The sequence below is a fragment of the Pelobates fuscus genome, chromosome 3, assembly GCF_036172605.1.
Source record: "Pelobates fuscus isolate aPelFus1 chromosome 3, aPelFus1.pri, whole genome shotgun sequence".
In the NCBI taxonomy this organism is placed as follows: Eukaryota; Metazoa; Chordata; class Amphibia; order Anura; family Pelobatidae; genus Pelobates; species Pelobates fuscus.
The window spans coordinates 83,733,057-83,750,543 of NC_086319.1; the positions used below are offsets into that span (position 1 = coordinate 83,733,057).

A 17,487-nucleotide genomic window follows, 5' to 3' on the forward strand; every position below is an offset into this window, starting at 1 on the left:
ATTCAAAGACAACAGAAGACACTGTGCACAGGTCCAGCCCCGTCTGGCCACCCAAACAATGCTCCGGTCAGGAAAGTGAAATTGTTATCACCTGACAGCTGGGATATGTGGTTTTTGGCACTGGGCAGTTCTTTTATTATTCTTTTAGATCTGCTGCAGGGAAGCAGCATAGCTGTCTTGGGGGAATTGGCAGTGAGTGTATCTCCAACATGTGCAGAGCTGGACTTGCTCATTTGGAAATGGTGTACCGGGATGCAGTGGCTGGAGCCAGCTGCAGCTCATTAGTGGGCGACATGCTCTTAATGGGCAAAGAGAGCATAGGCCAGGCTGCACTCACTATTGAAAATCCAGGCGACTGCTGGTAATCTGTGCTGTGTCGTTTGTATGTGTATGGGTCACTCAGTGAGTGTGTGTTGGTGAATATGTATGGCAGTGTACAGTGTGTTTGTGTATAGGTCAGTGTGTCTGTGTACTCTGATCAGCCACAGCATTAAAACCACCTGCCTAATATCAAGTAGGTCTCCCTCGTACTGCTAAAACAGCTCTGATGTGTCAGGGCATGGACTCCACACACAAAATCTCTGAACGTGTCCTGTAGTATCTGGCACCAAGATATTAGTAGCAGATTTTAAAATTTAAGTCCTGCAAGTTGCAAGGTAGGACCTCCGTGGATCGTATGTGCTGTTCCAGCTCAATATGCAGCAATGCACTGTGTGATCTGACACCTTTCTATGATGGCCTGTGTGATTGGACCAGACAGGCTTGCCTTTGCTCCCCCACGTGCATCATCGACACCACTCAGCATACATACAGAAAGCACACACAACACAAAGATGACACACAATAAGCACACATTGCACACAGTGAGAGCCCTCCACGCACAGATGACACACATTGTGCAGGGCTGTCTTAACGCATGGGCATGATAGGCAGTTGCCCGGGGGCTCCACAATCATAGAGGCCAATTAGGCTTGACAACTTTTAAGTATATTATTCTTGGAAATTTATTCCGAACCTTCAAACCCTCTTTATTAAAACATTTAGGTGCACTAAACACCTCAGTGTCACTTGTTATCTGTACATGTGATCTTGCTGTTGCAAATACATATCTACCTTGACTAAAACAACATACACGTACCAACTGTACATAAGCAAGACAAAATCAACACACATAATTTTTTTTAAGCAGTAAGGTTATAATAAAGTTCTTCTAATATTAACAGTCCCTGTCAGTTGCCTCCCATTGCTACCTACTAAACATATGTGTGGATTAATCTCTGCTGTACAGCATGTTTTTTTTAATATTTAAACACTGGTTTTGTTGGAGATACCAATAAATATAAGCTTAATTTTCATTCCTGTGAGTGGTTGTTCAGGCAGGGTCCCAGTGCCTTTCTTTGCCCGGATGGGAAAGCGGGCCTAAAATGCTGTTAAGATGGCCCTGACAGCGAGCACATACTACACACACTATGAAAACGTGGAGACTATGGGAGGACAGAGGGTAAGACATTCAAATTAATTCACAAGACTTTGCAAAATTACTCCAAAAAGCAAAATTGAGGCAAAAAAATAATTAAACATGTTGTGACTATAGCAGAGTTAGACAGTTTCCACAGATCAGATATTTTTGCCCCCATTTCGTCCTTTAAGATTCATGCTGTGAAAATTCAGAATTCAGCAGAAACCCCACTAGTCCCCAGAACAACAACAGCTTATTACATTTGTTCTGGTGAGTAGAATCAATCCCTTCAGGCTTTTTGCAGTAAACACTGACTTTACATGACAGCCTAGTGATAACTGCACTGGCCACTTCTCAGATGGCTACTAGAGGTGCTTCCTGGGGCAGTGCTGCACATTGAGCAGCACTGCCATTCAGTGTCTCCACCCTCTGCAAACAGACACTGAACTTTCCTCATAGAGATGCATTGATTCAATTCATCTCTATGAGGAGATGCTGATTTGCCAGGGTTGTGTTTGACTTGGGTTGTGCTGGCTCTGCTCCTGATCTGCTTTCTTGACAGTCTCAGCCAATCCTATGGGGAAGCATTGTGACTGGATCAGATCAGACAGGGGCAAAGACAGCCGCCGCAGACTTGGATACAAGTAAGAATCTACTATATTTAGGGAGGCAAGGAATGGGTGGGGGAGCTAGATGGTGGTTTTAACACTTTAAGGTCAAGAATACATGTTTGTGTTCCTGGCCCAATAGTGTTCCTTTTACATGAAATTATTCTGTGTTAGGACAAGTAGATTGTCATGGCGGGCAAGCGGATTGGGATATCACTTTATTCCCTTGGATGAGAAGATTAGTTTTTTTTTAATTCCTCAATTCATCTAAACTTTGGTACGTTTATGTGGGACTGACAATATTTAAGGATACCCAATAAGGGAGCTATCTACGAAATACAACAGTTCCCAAATGTGGTACCCTGGTAATCCCACAAAGTATTCCAATTTTATCTGAATGAACAAAGATTTTCGCCCATTGCGCAATTTGTTCAATCCTCCATTGCAGTTTGGTGATTTTACATTCAGAAGATTGGTAGAATTGGCCAATATGTGTCTGAATCCAAATACACAAGTCAAACATTTGCCAATGTACACACTTCAAGTGCTAAGGAATAAGCGAAATGTGTAGTCTTAAAACAAAAAAATATATATGGTATTATGCTTTATATGGTATTATATATGCATATATTTGTAAGGATAATTTGGTATTCATTTTTAATATTGTTCATAATATTGCTTGACCTTTTTCATATGGTTATAAATAAACAATATATCTATGGCAACCATATGAATACCCAATTGCAATCACAAGAAGCCATAGTTTTAAGAAACCATCCAATGGGAGGTGATAATATTGATTCTGTTGGAGCAGTCAGTACATGACAGAAAATCATCAATGCAATTTACAGAAGGGACTAAATGGACCATTTCTGCATCAGAGAATTTCCCTTACAACACTCTAATTGAGGATAGTCTTGAGCCAGGATCAGTAGAAAAACGGAATCATCAATGACAGGAACAGGAAGTTTGAAACAACACAAGGAATGACGGGACACATCAAATTGAGAAAGGTTTTATTGAGCGAAAACTACCTTGGAGGACAATCTTATGGACATGAAAAGGACAGTTTGCTTTTACATTGATTTTTATTTAATAAATGTAAAAAAAAAATCCTGCCTAAGTCTTTATTTAGTATTTGTCAGCAATAAATAAACACTTTGGGTACTGTACCAGGTCACAGGATCTTCATCATGAGTGCAATTATCCCTATTATCTCTACTATCCTACATTTCTCAAATTGTGCTGTATTATATGTTATATATTTTTTTTTATTCCTTATTTGGACACTTCTACACACCTTAAAAGAAGGTATGTAGAAGCACCATACTCCCATAGCCTAGAGCTGGGATGAATAAGGCTCCAAACCGGTGAGCAGGACCAACTATTGTAGCCCCATGTAGCTAGAGCGCAGCTAAGCGGAAAAAGGCCTTGACAGGGGTTAGGAGGCGGGCTTAGGAGGAAGTAAGCAAGGGTTGGATTATGGGTAAGTAGGATTGGCTATTTAAATGAGCAGCCATTTTAGGTGAGTCATTCTAACTTTCTACCTGGTTGAGTTTGTGTTCACCTCGGTGTGCGCGGACTTTGCTTGGTTGGATTTTCTTTGTCTCCTCTGCAGGGCCAATGGACGACGTGGAGCGGTTGCTGGAGGGGATCAGGTCGGCAGCACGGCATCAGGGTGTGGACTGGCTACGGGCGCAGCTCCGCCCTGCCCTGGCGGAGGCGGTGGGTCGGGACGGCGATGGCGGGAGACCGGTCAGGGCCCGGAGGCCCCCGAGGAGGCTAAGCCCGGGCACGGGGCCCGGTGAAGTTGTCCCCGGAAGCAGTGGGGTTTCGGTTGCGACCGACAGCAGGCCCGGGAGCCGCGTGGTCGAGGCCTTGCCTCCCCGCGTGCGGACGGAGCCTCGGACGAGCACTCGGAGGCAGAAGGATGTCGTGGACGGGGGCGCTGCTGCTGTCGGGTCGGAAGTGGCCGGGCGGCCCCCTGGCGTTGCAAGACCCACGGAGGGGAGGTCTGGGCGGGCTTCCCCCCCATCGGAGAGTACCGAGGATGACGAGGCTGGATCCGGGAGACTGCATGGCCGGCCTGGGAGGCAACAGGCAAGTGCAGGGGGCTCCGGCCGGGGCCCTCTTGGCGGGAAGGTTGTTAGGGGGAGCTCTGCCACGGAGAGAGGCGGGAGTAGGCCAGTGGGGGGTGCCCAGGCCATAGTCCTAAGGGGGGAGGGTCCCGGGGCCCCTAAACGTAAACGTAGATCGAAAGGTGTGAGTTCCAGGGGCGGGGGGGGTCTCGAGAGGTGGCCAGGTCAGAGAGCGGGTCCCCCGTAGGGGTGGTGGGTAGGTCCGGGCCGTCGGGGTCTAGTCAGAAGGGGGGTAAGGGTAAAGGGGCGGTGGTGGTAGGCGCAGAAAGAGGGGTTCCGGAGGCGGTCAGTCGGAAGAATAAAGGAGGTCGGGGACCGGGATCCTCGGTAGTGGTCGGGCGGCGGGGGGGCCCGGATTCTGGGAGTGGTAGCGACAGTCCATCACCCGTTAGATCGCAGGGGTCCCGGGAGGCGCGGGGGAGGTCGGGTCGGCACTGCTCCCCCTCGGACAGCTCGGCAGGGGAATGTGCAGCAGCCCCTAGGTATGGTCGGCAGGGGCGGCCTACTAGTAGAGACGGGAGGAGTCGTAGCCCCAGGGGTTCCAGGGTGCCACGTGGTGGTAGAGGTCAGCGGGAGGCTTCGGTACAGAGCAGGCGCTCCCGGGGTCGTGACGGGAGGGGTATTGATGTCCGTTACACCCTACCCAGGACTTCTTCTCCTTGTCCTAGGTCTCGGAGCCGTTCCGCCTCCTCGCAGGCTGGTCACCGGGTGGGCTCCCCGGTCGGCGAGACAGCAGCGGAAGTTCCTCTTCCTGGATGTCGGGCGATCTGCACTGCAGCCCCCACCGTCCCGGTTTCGGGGGGCTTGGCCGGTGAGTCCAGTGGGTCACTACACTCTAACGCTTTAATTACCACACTTCAGGCACTACTCCACTCATTGGGGGCGGGGGGTGACACTAGCGGCATTGGTCAGGTGTGGGCTCCGGGTGTTGTGGCTACGGGCTCTCGGGTTGGGGACTCCACAGGGCCTAGTTCGGGCGGGGACTTGGTGTTGCCGCAGGAAGTAGGGGAGATTGGGAGCGAGAGGGCTGAGTTGACCGGGGGTATTCCCGACGCGGCTAGACAGCACGCGTATGTGTCGTTTGCGGGCCCGTTGGGGGTCCATTTGAAGCAGGACGTGAAGGATAAGATATGGAAGGGGGAGTTTTGTGAGATCTTCTCCCTCCTCCCCTTGGAGGACTTTATAGACCTCAAGGAGGAGGATAAGAAGGACGAGAAGAAGGAGGAGGAGGAGAAGAGGAAGCGGTATCGCAAGATTCCGAAATCCTTTGGGAATTGGCTGAGGGCCTTTTGTGTGCTGGCTAGCGTGCTCGGCGAGAAATCGCCGGGGTTATGCTCCTCTCTGTTTTGTTATTTGGATGGCATTTGGGAAGCGTACCGGACTTACGGGGGGCTGGCGTGGTGGCGGTATGACGAGCAGTTTAGGCAGCGGCTGGCGGCTAACCCGGGTATGCGGTGGGACCAAATGGACCTGCCGCTCTGGATGAAGTTAATGATGGCGCAAAAGGCGCAGCCCTTTCAGAACTCGGCCGGCGCTAGGGGGCAGTCCGCCTCGTCGGCCGCCTTACCAAAGGGCTTATGTTGGCTCTATAATGAGGGCCAATGCAAATGGGGGACCACCTGTCGCTTCAAGCACGAGTGCTCCGGCTGCGGAGGCGCTCATGGGCTCAACCGCTGCTTCAAGAAGGGGAAGTCCGGTGGCGCCGGTGCTGCGGCCGCGGCCGGGGGAGGGGGAGCATCCGCTTCCCCTGGGCTTAACCCCAGTGAGGCTAAGCGCGATGGAGCCATGGCTAAGCCGCTACGATAACAGGGCGGATGCCGCTGTGCTCCTGGCGGGTTTTGCGAAGTGGTTTTTCATTCCGTTTCAGGAGCGGGAGGGGGGATCGGGGAGGCTGCGCAACCTGAAGTCTGTGGCTGACTTCCCGGACATGGTTAGGGAGAAGCTGGGCAAGGAAGTCGGGCTAGGCCGCATGGCGGGCCCGTTCGCAGTGCCTCCGCTGGAAGGCCTGCGGATTTCTCCACTCGGGGTGGTTCCCAAGAAGGAGCCGGGTAAATTTAGGCTCATTCACCATCTCTCGTACCCGAAAGGGGAGTCGGTGAATGACGGTATTCATAAGGACTTGTGCTCGGTATCTTATGCGTCTTTCGACCGGGCGGTCGATTTGGTCCGGCGGGCCGTGCGTGGGGCTCTGATGGCGAAGGTGGATATTGAGGCCGCGTTTCGGCTGCTGCCGGTCCACCGGGACTGTCATCACCTGCTGGGGTGTTTCTTCGAAGGGGACTACTTCGTGGACTTGTGCCTGCCCATGGGTTGTTCCATTTCGTGCTCCTATTTTGAGAAATTTAGCACTTTTCTCGAATGGGTGGTACGGGTGGAAGCAGGGAATCGTTTTATTGTACATTATCTGGATGATTTTCTGTGCGTGGGGCCGGCTGATTCCTTGGATTGCCTGCGCCTGCTGCGGACGGTTGAGTGGGTGGCGGGCCACTTCGGGGTTCCGCTGGCGGCGGATAAAACTGAAGGCCCGACCACGTGTCTGAGTTTCCTGGGTCTGGAGATTGACTCTGGGTTGGGTGAATGTCGGCTGCCACGAGATAAGCTGGACAGGCTTCGAGGGGCGGTGGCTGCTGTGGCGGGGGCGCGCAAGGTTACTCTGCGGCAGCTCCAGTCTTTGATTGGGCTGCTCAATTTTGCGTGTCGGGTGATCCCGATGGGAAGGGTCTTCAGTCGCAGCCTGTCGGCTGCTACTGCGGGGGTTCGGTCCCCGCACCATTTCATCCGGGTGTCGGCGGCCATGAAGGCGGACTTGGGCATTTGGGATGCCTTCTTGCGGGATTTTAATGGGACAGTGTTGTTCAGGCAGGAGGGCCAGTCATCGGCCGAGCTTGAGCTTTTCACGGATGCATCGGGCAGCGTGGGTTTTGGGGCGTATTTTGGTGGCTGCGGGTGTGCGGAGAGGTGGCCGGACTCTTGGGGTTCGAGCCCTCTTATGCGCAACTTGGCTTTCCTTGAGTTGTTCCCGTTAGTGGTTGCGATGGCACTATGGGGCGACAGGCTGCGTGATCGGAAAGTGGTCTTTTTCTCGGATAACATGGCGGTGGTTCACGCGGTGAATCGTCAGTCTGCGGCATCAAGGCCGGTGGTTAGGCTGCTTTGGCGACTGGTATTGCTGTGTATGTCTCGGAATGTTGTTTTTCGCGCGCGGCATGTTCCCGGTTATTTGAATGAGGTGGCTGATGCTCTGTCTCGTTTTCAGTGGTCCCGATTCTGGCTGGTGGCGCCGGGGGCTTCGAAGGACGGGCAGGCTTGCCCGGACGAGATTTGGCAGCTGGGAACATCCTGCTTGGGGGACTTATGAAGGCTTCCCTGGCGCCGGCCACTTGGGCCTCGTACAGTAAGGTTTGGGGCTTGTGGGAGCGGTCGCTGGACGGGCTGGCCGTGGACAGCGGGGAGGCCCTGCGGGATGCTTTCCTGTGGTACACTTGTCAGTTGCTAGCAAAAGGGGCGTCGCCTGCCATGGTGGACAGGTCCATGGCGGCGATGGCGTTTTGGTTCAGATGGCATGGGAAGGAGGACTTTACTAAGACCTTCATTATCAGGCAGGCCCTGAAGGGCTATCGAAAGGGACGCAGGTCGCCGGATACCAGGCGCCCGGTGTCGGTTCGGCTACTGGGGGATTTGGTGGGTTTGTTGCCCGAAATCTGTTTCGATGGGTTCGAGGCTTCGCTGTTCAAGGTGGCGTTTATTTTGGCGTTTTTTGGGGCATTCCGAATTGGGGAACTGGTGAGCGCTAATAAGAGGGTGCAGGGGGGCCTGCAATTTTCGGGGGTTCGTGTCTTGGATGGGAAGGTGGTGGTGCACCTCGGCAGATCCAAAACGGATGTCCGCGGCGTGGGCCGGGACGTGGCACTGGGGGCCTTGCCGGGCTCGGCTTTGTGCCCGTTGGCTGCTACGGCAGAGTACCTGGCGCGGAGGCCAGCAATGGGGGGTTCCTTGTTGGTGCATGCCGACGGATCCTCCCTCTCTCGGTTTCAGTTCACGAAAGTTTTTCGGCTGGGCTTGGGCAAGTTAGGGCTTCGTGCTGAACGATTTGGAACGCACTCGTTCCGTATTGGGGCTGCCACGGAGGCGGCTCGGTTGGGATTGGGGGACGAGGTGGTGAAGCGGATCGGGAGGTGGGAATCGGTAAGATTCCGTTCCTATGTCCGACTGGGTCTGTTGGAGTAATGAGTTTGGGGACCGTTTTATGCAAAAAAAAAAAAAAAATATATATATATATATGTATTTTGGTGATGCGAGACTTGTAACTGGCTGTACTGAAATGATTCACTGTGTTATTTGGGCTGGGGTGGGGGTCTCTGTCGGACTTCCCTCATCATCTGTTTTTTCCCCCCAGGGCGTGAGGCATGGATCGTGGGCCATTCTTTTGTCTTCTGGGCCGAGAGGAGGGCCGCAGCTCGAGCGCAAGGCCAGCAGCTGGGTTTTCCGAGAGGCCAGTTGGCAGTTCGCTGGTTTGGGTATCGGGGTTTCTGCTGGGGGGATGTTTGTGGTAAGCTGTTTGGGATGCTGGCGGCGGGATACACGCCAGACTTACTGGTCCTGCATATTGGGGGTAATGACCTGGGCCTTACGCCGCAACGACGGCTGGTGAAGTGGATGAAGCAGGACATCAATAAGTTGAGGGGCCTGCTTCCGGGGGTCATGTTGGTTTGGTCGGAGATTGTCCCGAGGCGCCGGTGGCGGCATGCTCGGGATCCGTTAGCTATGGATAGGTGCAGGAAGAAGGTGAATAGCTTGATGGCAAGCTTTGTGCGGAAAGTAGGGGGTGTGGTAGTAAGGCACCTTGAGCTGGAGGAAGGGTTGCCAGGATACTACCGCTCGGATGGTGTTCACCTCTCGGAGGTGGGTTTGGACCTGCTCAACTTGGGTTGGCAGGATGGTATCCGGATGGCTCTGTTTCTTCGGGGTGGCGGAGCTCAGACAGCTTAAGGGGTCAAGGTCTGAGCTTGTGGCGGGACGGGGAGCCGAAGGAGAGGAAATAGGCTCCCCTGGATGAACGTGAGGTGGAATAAACAGAGTGTGGTCATCGGTGGTTGAGAGGTTTCGAGTCCTGGAGGTGACTCAGAACCTGGTGGGGCAGGGGTATCCGGGTATACCCCTGCCGTGGTTAATGGTTGGTTGGCACTTTGGAATGTTGGTGTATGTTATAAATATGTTATAAATATGTATAGGTGTTATTATATGGGGGTCATTGCCTTTTGTATGGTAGCCGAAGGAACAGGATGCGAGGGGGCGGAGTATGGGGGGCAATGACCCATGTTAAATATGTTAATTTATTATTGTTATTATTATTATTATTATTATAATTATTGGTTAATAAAGCTGTGGACAAATTTCCCCATAATACTTAGTGTCCGTGTGTTATTGGGTTAGGTTATGGGGGTGGTTTGTCCTGGATTCCGACTGCCCAAATGGCGACTATACACCTGTCATTTTATTTTCCATATATCTATTGGTCCCTTTAGAAAACTGCACAGCTGTGTATCTTCCATTTTTATTTTTACATACAATTGTAAGGAGCACTAGGCCAGAAGAAAGGTAGGGTGCCACCTTTAGAGGCACAACAAGGCCTTACAGCTAGATCCTGTTTTTTTAAAGCCCTGCCATATGTAAGTGCATTGTTATTTATAGTACACAAAATTTCCTTCTTAAACTATATCATATTATATATTGTTTTATTTGTAATCTTTTTCATGCAATCAACATGCATTTTTTCCATTTGATTTGTATGAAAGTGTCAATTTAATTAGTCTTTTGTTTTTACAAATTTTCTCTTGCTTCACATAATTTGCATGGCGTGGTGCAATGTGTTAGGAGAAACTCAATATTGCAGCTGTTTGTAGTCTAAGTTGTTTTTTAATAGATGACTGTCTCAGTAATGTATATCGTACACCATAATAATGTTATTTACATCAATGACTCATTCTACTTAAGCAGCAGTAATTCTTAGGAAACGGAACCATAGAAGATTTTTTATTTTTTTTAGATTTAACTTTAGATCCACCTAAGAAATGATATCTATCACAATTACTATCTTCATGAGGTGTTAGGCTCAGCACGGAGGTTAACCACATAACTAATATTAATGTCCCACAAAACATAAGTTACAAAAAGAGCAAGTGTCTGTCAATAGGTATGTTTAGCGCATTTTTAGCATTGCTATGGCCTGGGATCTGGACATATTTTCCTGACTTCAGATAATGCTCACTTACAAACTAAGCATTTGTCCATGTCACTGGCATTTTAAGGATTTCTCCAACCACCATGACCATTTCACTGTTTGGAATGGTGCTGGTGCTTGGAGTTTGAATGTAAAGCTTTTAGCTATGAAATGTTGGGCATACAAAGTTTTAACACCTCTGCTTCCGGGGGTGTAACTCCAACTCGGGCCGCTTCATTGGGGAGCCATTATCAATCCTGGAACAAGAGTCACCAGTGAGGGGGAGTGACATCAGAGGGTGTTTAGGCTGCAGGGATAACTTGGCCCCTGCGCTACAATGGAGGTACGTTTTGGCTATATTCTCCTTTTTTTAATTTATTTTTTTATTGTTGTTTCATTATTTATTTATTTTGTTGTGGAGGGACAGTATAGGAAGGGTTACTTCGACTAAAAACAGTGTTTTGTTAAAACACCGTTTTTTTGCCGGAGTAATGGTTATATTTCTAGGTTGCAGATGTAATGGTAGAGCAGGTACCTGCTAAGCACCAAAACTTCTACATCTGGCACCCAGACCATTTCAGCTTAATGAGCTAGGTTTAACCCTTTTTCTATAAACATAGCAGTTTCAGAGAAACTGCTATGTTTATATTAGGGTTAATCCAGCCTCTAGCGGCTGTCTCGTTGACAGCCGCTAGAGGCGCTTCCGCGCTTCTCACTGTGAAAATCACAGTGAGAAGACGCCAGCGTCCATAGGAAAGCATTGTGAATTCAGCCAAGGAGGCGGAGAGGAGGAGGAGAGCTCCCCGCCCGGCGCTGGAGAAAGAGGTAAGTTTAGCCCCTTCCACCCCCTAGAGCCCGGGGGGAGGGGGACCCTGAAGGTGGGGGCACCCTCAGGGAACTATAGTGCCAGGAAAACGAGTATGTTTTCCTGGCACTATAGTGGTCCTTTAAAATTGTATTCACTCTTTGAAAAAATGTATTGCTTTATTGTTTCTTTTGTGATCTGAATTGCTTTCTCTCACAACTCTCTAGGACCCAACATGTAGAGATTATGTTAGTAACTAAGGTAGGGTGGGGAAGGAGATAGAGGTGTATTACTGGACCTCAGAAAGAATGGGCTTAACTCAAATCAGATAAGTTGTGAGTAAGTCGATGTCAGGGAGACAGAGTGAAATGTAGTTGAGTAGGCAAGCGAAAGTTCAGAGACAACAGAATGGAAAATGGTGAAGGTACTAGCCGTGGTCAAAAAAGCCAAAACACAGAAACCAGAATTACCCATGCTCTCGGATCACCACTAAGGGAAAACCACAACAGGGCACAGTACTTTATGTGGAATGAGCAAGGATGCTTGTGATAGGTGGGTGTCATTCTCGTGAGACCTAATGCTGCGTTTGCATTACAGATGATGTTGTGTTGTCGCAAAATTAATGACGTTGAGGAGGGGGGTCTGAAGCCATATATGTACATAGAACCACATTGGCTGGCATCTGACTTTAAAACATAACGATGCGAGTCATTAAGAGGCATGGACGGAGCGCTCATGGAGACATATTGTACCAGATCAAAATATACGGTAATCCGATGTACTAGCACCGTCATACTTTCACTGTTGCTGCTTTTTGGTAACCAAACTCTAACTAGTTCTAAATAGTCCCATTGTCTGCTACCTGCCCTGATATCCTGTTAACCTAACTTCAGTGGGATTCCTTGTCTGCAATTTTCTCTGGTCCACTTGCTGTCTTCTATACTGATAATCTCAGATTAACCTTGCCTGAATACATACTGTTTTATGTTTTGGCAACATACTGTCCTCTATTTGGGTAACAATAAAATACAAGCTCTCCCACAGTTCCATGGCCATCAATTCATGGTCTCAAACTGTATACAATGTGGTTCGAAGGAGACAAATTTCTCTGACATTTTAGAGGTAACATTATATATGCCATAAACAAGTTTTTACAACAAAGTCCAGTTCTTACATATTCGGGTAATAATGCACTTTCCCATTTTCCCCTAACATAGAGAATTTGTATCAGTACATGATGCGATAATTTTTAAGTTTTCCACCACTGATATCCCTTTGTTTCCAATAAAAACTCATCAAAGAGCCCATTTTGCAGACATTGGAAAAGCGGGGGATACAGATCTGGTAAACGTAGAAAAAGTATTTTATTTTATCATAGAATTGTGAACAATACAAATGAACTGAGAGAAAAGCCTGTCTATGAAATTTCAGAAGGACATGGTGATGTGAGAATGGAATTTCATCAATCTACATAAAAACAAATGCTAAAACTACTGGATGGAAAAAAAGAGGAATAATTGCTTTTTGTAATTGCTAAATATTTTTCTTAAATACTTTCTGTGGGATAAACGTTATCACAGAGACCTGTCTTACATCATGAACATCTAAATCCAATGTCATTGATCTGCAATGTAAAGTAGTTTCATTTTACAATTTCTTGCAGTTTGCACAGTTAGTGATGTGGCTGATTAGGAAATTCTTTAAAATGTGTCAAGCAAATGTTGCGTAAAGCTGGCCACACAAACCAGTAGGCATCACGTTACTTTGCTTTCCCAGAGACAATCTACACCACCACTTTACCAGTAAACTGGTCCTCTGTGGAATTTTTTAGAAAATTCAGAAAATGTATACAAAAATAAAAACATAATTTCCTCTTTTTAATATAAGAAGGGGCATGCATGTACAAAGAGTCACAACATTAAATAAGCTCTTACTGGATAACAAATTATGTAATGTCCCTCCAGTTGATGCCTCAATGAAAGTTGGCAAACATAAATAATATAAATGGCTATTTAAATGACTATTAAAAGCCAAGGACATCTCATGCCTAATTTACCTGTTCAGTGTTTTCAGCTGAAATATTCTGGAACTGTTCACATGCTTTCCAGAAAAATATATTTTCAGCGCTATATTCCTTCTTTAGAAATTCCTGCAGTAAAATAAGAATTTAAATCGATTAAAATGTAACATGTTATATAAATAAGGATAATATAAACAGATTAAAAAAAAGATCCGAAAGTTGCAGTACACACAGTATTGCTTTGTTTCTTTTGTGATATGAATTGCTTACTCTCACGACTCTCTAGGACCCAACATGTAGAGATTATGTTAGTAACTAAGGTAGGGTGGGACAGGAGATAGAAGTGTATAATTTGACCTCAGAGTGGACAGGCTTAAGTAAAACCAGATTAGTTGTGAATAAGCCAATGTCAGGGAGACAGGGTGAAATGTAATTGAGTAGGCAAGCGAAAGTTCAGAGACAATAGAATGAAAAATGGTTATTTTGGCTCTCTGTAAATCTATGAGCCTAGACCTCAACACCTACGATTTTTACCTTTCATTCTCCGTCCTTCCTAGTGAACTGTAAAATTTTATAAATATTGAATGTAATTGTTCTAAAAACATGCACTTCTTGGTCACACGAAAAAATAACTGTAAAAAGTGAGTAACAAAAATCATCTTAAACATATGATTCTTCCTGTGATTCTTTAGAAAATGTTTCACTGACTTCACATCACATTTTACAGTAAATGTAAGTGTAACCTGCACTTCTGAAAGTTCGCTTTTAAATTTCACATACCGTAAAATATTCAACCCCGAAAGGGTCTTCAAGAAGCCTCTCAAACGACACTGCCCAGCTGGCCACCGAATGTTCTGATGTAAGTCCAGAGCTTCGGACGCTAGGCAGGCTGTTAAGACTCTGATCACTGCCTCGTCCATCTATATCGGTATTATTTAATTCTGTCAAACAGAATGACAAAAGAGATAACAATAAACCTAAAAAAATACAGCAATATATATTATGTTTCTTTTTCATTATGCAATAATTTTGCAATTATCCCCAGCTTGTTAAAATGACTATCTCTAAGAACTACATGGGAGCTCCAAACTACACGTACACTTGATCTGTCTAAAAGATAACCGTTTGAAGATAACTAGTTAAGACATTCAACATGCAACCACACCTTTATATAAATACTAACTCACCTGTATGCTTCCTGTGATTGCAAGATAAGGGGGATTTCAAAAACCCACAAAAATAAATAAAAGAATCAGGAAACATTTCTCGTTAAATCCTTGAATGTCCCAATCCGACCTACAGCAAGTGAGCAGCACTGATAAACTTAAAGAGCCAGCAATACCAGACATGTGACCTATGAAGAGGAAAGGGCCTTGCTTCTGATACTTTGTTTAGATCTCCAAAACACTTTCAGCAAAGGGTTAGAGACAATAGTTTTTTTGTGTTTAGGTTAAGGAGTTGCTGAGGGAGATACTAAAGATCAAATGTATTTTCACCTTGTACTAAGAAGTCATCTTTGATTGTCCTGTAATTACAATCCTGTGCGGTTTGACACTAATTGTACATGACGAATTCTTCAGACTTGCTTTCAGATATTGACATTAATGTCTTTAAGTCCTGTATATCTTTAAATATCTTAAAGTGGCAAGGTTATTCACAAAGCAAAGCAGAGGACAAGGTCGCCTTTGGGTAGGTATGCATTTAGTTTGTACAGTGTGCGGTTGAACTTGCTACAGAATGTATAAATTGAAAGGTATGCTAACCTGAAGATCACTTGCTACTTCTCCAAAATGTTTCCAGCAAATGGAAAGAATGACTGCTTGCAAATACCTACCCTCAATGTAACGCATAGCACCCCATAATTCCTGTAACGAAATGGGGATATGCTACAGTGACGTCTAAGGGTAGTGCAGTTAAACATGCATCCACTTGTGAACACCATGGTTGTGATTTACTGCTAAAATCTATGCCATTAACCCAATTCATTCTAGTTTGGGAGGCAGGAGTTCCCTGGCATTTTAGCAACAACTTTCTGGGGTCCGCCTTCTCAGCCACCAGGAGCCCCTGCACTACATTAAGCATGGAGGTTCAGGGAGGCATTAATTAATTCGGAGCATTTAGCTGACACTCTCAGCCAACGAGTCAGCCCTGTATGGTGTGGCGTAGCTCAGTGTAGTTAACAAAAGCTTCTTGCAGGAGCTTCCAGGTTACAGAAGAGGAGGCAACACTATAAGCACTACAGCAGTCTTGGACTGTTCTTTTAAAAAATAGTAATTATTTTTTAAATATAATAGCAACATTAAATGTAATTAATTAAAAGCAAAATGAGAATGTAGCGCTTATAAACCAGGAATTAATCACCTTTTAAAGCTGTTTTGGAGGAGGATTCTCCCTGACAAGCCCAACAGATAGATGTCTATAAAAAAAATAATCAAATATAGTGTAGATCATACATTATAAAACAATATATATTAATTTTATAGTGTACACACTCACAAACGGAGAGCTATAGACCCAGCTCTGGTTTGAATTGTTTCTGGGTCCGTACAGGCGACCCACCCCTATTCTCAATGTGGTTTTAGGTCTGTAAGAAAAATCGAGGCACAGCCGATTGCGCAGTATTGCTGGAGAATATTCAGAAAGTATAATAAACAAATCTCGAATGGGTACTCCGTTTGTGAGTGCGTACATTATAAAATTAATATAAAATCCTCCTCCAAAATTTAATATTTGTGATATTGCAAGGAATCACTTGAATGTTTAGCAGCTATATTAATTTATTGACCAAGAGGTATATTGTTATTCTAATTCATAAGCGCTGGTTCCGTTATACACTTTGTTACATTAAATGTAATGAAGTACTATATGATATGTTGTACTGAATCTGCAGATTTTTCCTGGTCAAAAACTGTTCAACCCCACAAATCTCTGCCTTTTAATTTTATATTTCTTGGGACACTGGGTGACTTTGAGACATGAGGGGACACTGGGAGACATGGGGGGCACTGTGATATATAGGGGACATTGTAGACTTGATAAAGACCTGGGTACAAGTCAAAACGTTGCGGTGTCCAATAAACCTGCTTAAATCTGTCACAGTGAATGCCTGAGATTTTTTTTAATTTTATACTTAGGAACACTGAGACACTTGGGGGCACTGTGAGACATGATTACACTGGGAGACTAGGGGATTCTGAGAGACTAGGGGACACTGAGACACTAAGGACACTGAGACACTATGGACACTGAGACACTATGGACACTGAGACACTCTCATACATAGGGGACACTGTTCTACATAGGGGACACTGTTCTACATAGGGGACCCTGGAGACTTGAGTGCCTGAGATTTTTCTTTTATACTAGGGGACTGAGACACTGGGAGACTAGGGGACTTTAGGAGACTAGGAAACACTGAGGCACTTGGGACACTGGCACACTATGGACACTGAGAGACACCAGGGACACTGGGAGACATGGGGATACTAAGATACTAGGGACACTGGCTGGGAGACATGGGGACACTGGGAGTGCCCCATATCTCTCAAGTCTCAAAGTCGCCCAGTGTCCCCATGTCTCCCTGTGTCTCCATGTCTCTCAGTGTCCCCTAGTTTCTCAGTGTCCCAATGTCGCCCAGTGTACCCTAGTGTTTGTATCCCCATGTCTCCCAGTGTCCCTTAGAGTCTGTGTTCCCATGTCTCCCAGTGTCCCGATGTCACTAGGGCACTAGGGGACACTTAGAGACATTGGGACACTGAGACATGGGGACACTCAGACTGGGAGAAACATGGGGACACTGAGATACATGGGGACTCTGGGAGACTAGGGACACAGACACTAGGGACACCAGGGACACTGGGAGACTAAGGACACTGGCTGGGAGACATGGGGACACTGAGAGACTAGGGGCCACTGGGAGACATGGGGTCACTGTGTCCCCAGTGTCCCAATGTCTCACCGTCCCCATGTCTCGCAGGCTCGGAGCTGCTGTCTGGACTTTCTGCGCAAAGCTGCTTCCCCGCGGGTCAGTGAGTAGAGAGAGGCAGGTAGGGAGATGCTGTAACTTCTTATCCCTGCCTCTCTCCACACAAACCTACTGGCCGGTGCTGGTATTGCAGAATAATCTCTGTTTATACTGAGACAGACATTTGTATTGCCGGTGTTACTGCAATACCGGCACTGGCTAGGCAGCCTCAAATACCTGAGAAATACTTCTGAGAAATACCTGGCAACCCTA

At 46.9% G+C, this 17,487-nt stretch overlaps 1 protein-coding gene across 1 annotated transcript in view; it reads right to left on the reverse strand.

Annotated features, from left to right (window-relative positions):
- The window catches only part of RGS14 (regulator of G protein signaling 14), a 124,431-nt gene that overhangs the window by 67,182 nt on the left and 39,762 nt on the right, over positions 1–17,487 (reverse strand). The window contains exons 3-4 of the mRNA XM_063445210.1: positions 14,031–14,191; positions 13,287–13,379 (exon numbers count right to left, since the gene is read on the reverse strand). Of these exons, the coding sequence (XP_063301280.1) occupies positions 13,287–13,379; positions 14,031–14,191 (254 nt within the window). The remainder of the gene's footprint in view (positions 1–13,286; positions 13,380–14,030; positions 14,192–17,487) is intronic.